Source organism: Geospiza fortis, unplaced genomic scaffold, assembly GCF_000277835.1.
Source record: "Geospiza fortis unplaced genomic scaffold, GeoFor_1.0 scaffold192, whole genome shotgun sequence".
NCBI lineage: Eukaryota > Metazoa > Chordata > Aves > Passeriformes > Thraupidae > Geospiza > Geospiza fortis.
The window spans coordinates 8612697-8616581 of record NW_005054315.1 but is presented as its reverse complement, the minus strand read 5'-3'; the positions used below and the strand labels follow the sequence as shown (position 1 = coordinate 8616581).

The following is a 3885-nucleotide window of genomic DNA, read 5'->3' as shown; positions in this document are numbered from 1 at the left end:
GGGAAGGCAGCTGGATTTCCAGCTAAAAAATAGCTGCTTAGTGCAGTTGAAGTGATTCAAATGTGGGTTTCTTAATTATTTTTTTTTATCTCTCACTGGGCGTTAGTGCTATAGATCGTGCTGTGACACTGATATCTACATGTTTCGTGCGCTTGCCTAATAAATGAAAATGTTGTATATTTTAGTGGTTGGATGATAAGAGAGTCCCCTCTGTCGCTATATTCGTATCGTCGTGGACAATGCCCCATCTGTGATCTTTTTTGTGTCGAAGAGTTTCCTATGAAGACAGCTGTATTAGCCATATGGAATGCTGACCGAATGACATTGTGTATATATACACTAGCAGGAGGGAATGTATTTTTACTTGTCACTATAAAGTAATAATACAAAGAAACAATCAGTTCAAAGAGTCGTTTAAGTTTTTAATAGTGACAGGTAGTTAAATGAAAACTGATATCTTTAAACGTGTATGAACTAGAAACTACAACGTCTTTTCCTTGAGACATTAAGTGTTTCTCCTCTGGAAGTTCTCCCCATGACAGCTGTGTCACAAAATACTATTTCATCTCTAAGAATTTATTACTTAAACATGTATTGATGCTTACTTAAGGCTGTTACTCTGTATCACGCTAGGGTATAAACTGTTTCAGTGTTTCTGGGTAATGAGTGTTTTCTCAGTGAGGTATTTTCCTTTGTCTGTTTTTCCTGATGCCTTTTGCCATACCGTATGTGTTGCTTTTTAGTATCATTATCAGCTTGTTTCACGGGCTGTATTTGACAGGAATAGCTCTGGTGAGGAGGGAGCAGCTCTGGTGAGGAGGTGAGTTGAGCGTGACTTGAGAAAGAAGAGGGAAGGGTTGGACATTTGTGCTCTAAAGGAAAGAAGACCTAGTGCCCATCTTTGTACACAGTGTGGTAGATGCCAAATGCATGGAAAAGCCTTTGGGTACTGAAACTCTGCTTCTTGGGGCTGTTTCAGGGATAGTGGCTGGTGTGCAGAGAACACTTTGAGAGTCTTGGTACCTGCTAGATACTTCGTTCTCTCTTCATTCTCTGTGTGAATTACTGAGCACAGGCCTCTCTGGTGTGGCCATGTCGACACAAAATGTCTAAAAATGGAAGCATACCTTAAAGAAAAGGTCAAGAATTTCTCATTAGAATAGTTGAAATCTTGACAGCCTAATTATTATTACATCAGATCTTAATATTGCAAAAAATAAAGAGCACTAGTGCAGTTACAGTAGCTGTGCTCCCTGTTGCCAAGTCCTAAGGTCAGTGGTTTCATCCTGGTGGTGATGGTGAGCTGATACAGAGAGCTGTCAGCATCAGGTGTCCTTCACCGGGTGCGTCTGATTGCTCGTGGTCATGGTTTCATCTTCCTTGCTCTGGGATCCACTTGAGATTGTTTTATGTGCTTGGCTATGTGACTTTGCTCTTCACTGGTTATTCCATGAAGCTCTGTGGTTAGCTACCTCCATTGGTTAGCTCCACAGTACATACAAACAAGAGAAAGGCACTGTGTATTAAATACTATTTCTTTCTTGTTTGTTACCCCTAAAACCTGTTTTGTTCAGGTCTGCGTTTCTTTTAGCCAGTGTCTCTCAAGTTGTGGGGCGTCCTGTGCCAAGTCTGTCGAAGCCATCTCTGTTTATCACATGTGCCTGTGCCTGCTGTGTCCTGTCTCTTCCCTTCCCAAGGCCACTGCTCCCATACCAGGCCTGTATTTCTCTACACTGCATTATTGTTGTGGACTTGTGATTATCTCATTCTGTGCAGTGACTGTTTGTCGCTGATTCTGTATGAAACTATGGTTGCAGCATGCCCAGGTAAACACCAGTAGCACCAATGGGGCATAGGCACCTGGTTAATTGGAGGAACTGCTGTCACAGCTAAATGAAGGAACAGTTGCAGGAGGTCAGGAGTTCAGCCAAAGTAAGCCTTGACAGGCTTTAGTCCCAAGGTCTTGCCAGTGCAGTACTGAGCTTAGTAATTGCTCCTAGAAGTGACAGTACTGTCACAGGGCTACACAGTTGTATGGCTGGGAGAGGGATGATGTGGGAGAATACAAACAGGCGTGTGTTTGGGAAAAGAGGGCAGGATGGTTACACTGGCTGTGTTTTGTAGCAGGGGCTTTGAGGGATGGAGGTGAGGATGGACCTAGAAGGCCAGTCATGTTTTGGAACAGGTGTTACCTGCAGAGGTAACTTTCATTTTCTGGTGGTCTTGGTTCTAGTTGGCATCCTTGTGAATGTCATGTTCCCCTGAGAGAGAAGATGCACTGCATGTTTGCATCTGTGGTTTGAATTTGGAGTTCCAAAATCCCCCATCAGTCTCCCCTCGATTTCCAGTAAAGTGAGAGAGGAATGGCCCTGTGTAATCAAAGGCTTCCCGTTGGATTTGCTTGCTGCGTCTTCAGTTCTGTGCCATATAGTGCTGTACTATTTATTCCCGCCTTTTACAGTTATGTTACAGGTACAATCCTTTATATCCTTTTTGGCTGCAGCTCCCAAAGCGTGTGGCAGCTCATGGGCACAACTTATAGTGCAGAGGAAGCATGTGGGAAGGTGCAGGTGGTTATGTTTATGCTGCGAATATTTGTTTGAGAATCGATGTGGTGACAGGAAGGAGATTTTTCTGCTTGACACACTGAGACAGATTATGTAAGGTACAAGTAATCTTTACTCTGCTTTTCTCCCCTCAGCCCCATAGCTTTGACTTCTATAGTGGAGTTTCCTCCTCCCCTGTTTCTGCTGAGTATGGTAGTGGTCATACCAATAGGTATTAATGTGTGTGGGGAAATGAGGCTGAGGATGAATTTTGTCCCTATGTACTTATACCTGTTTGTATAATAAGAGCCGGAGTGAGATGATAGCTGTGATGAACAGGAAAAGAAAGAAAAGCAAGACTGTAGCCTGTTATGAAAACACTGCAAATCTGTACTATACCAGCATCTCTGGTATGCCCTTCTGGAACTCTGTTAGTGGCTCCTGCTGCTGTGCATCTGCCAATGAAGAACATATTTATCTAGAATGGTCAAATACATGGTGACTTTGTGGTGTGTTAGGTGCTTTGTAAAGGTGGAGAGTGTCTTGGGTAAAAATAGCTCCTAAACCTGAATAGGGAAGTTGCTTTAATTGTTTCCTCTTCAAAATTTTTGGGTTCGTGGTAATCACTCATTTTCAAATGAAGTTTCATGGCAAATATTTCAATAAAAAGATGAGACATCTGAGTTTTCAAGCTTTTCTAATTGAAGAGCAGGTTCTCTGATGTATAGTCTAGCTCCTTTTGGGAGGAGTGTTATGCTTTGGTTCTTTGATGTGGTTGTAACGGCAGAAGGTATGTCAAGGTTCTCTCCTACTGTCTTTGAAATGTAGTTAGGAATTTTTTTTAAATTTTTGTGAAGAAAGGCTGTTATAAACTACAGAACTCTGCTTTGAATCTGAGCCTCAAATTGCTGCTGTAGACTTCCTAGCGAGTGTGCTATGTACTCTGTGTTACAGATTATTGCTTGCCTAGAATATGGATCTTTCCCTTTGAAGGTGTTGGCTTTTCATGTGTTTGTCCTCTTCTCCCAGCTTTAAGTCACCTTCTTTTTGTCTTAATAGTTTTTCTTAGCTTCCAGTAGGTAGTATTTAGCTGTGTTTATTCTTCTGCCCTTTAATAATGTGACCTGTTGCCTAGGCATTCCACTCTGATCATTCATGCTTATTGCTTTGTGAATTACAGGTGCTGGCTGTGATTCTGCAGCCAAGAGTGAACATAGCTGCTAAAATAAGACTTAGAGTGCTCTTACTGATGCTGTGTATTTTATCTGGTATTGTCTACTTGTCAGTCTGTTTGGTTCCTTTTCTGTTAGTGTGTTAAGTAAAATCTTCTCAGTGTTGT

General features: G+C 42.0%; 1 protein-coding gene across 1 annotated transcript in view; it reads left to right on the top strand.

Annotated features, from left to right (window-relative positions):
- The window catches only part of EIF5B (eukaryotic translation initiation factor 5B), a 36796-nt gene that overhangs the window by 1217 nt on the left and 31694 nt on the right, over nt 1–3885 (top strand). The window contains exon 3 of the mRNA XM_031056149.1: nt 744–820. Coding sequence (XP_030912009.1) covers nt 744–820 — 77 coding nt within the window. The remainder of the gene's footprint in view (nt 1–743; nt 821–3885) is intronic.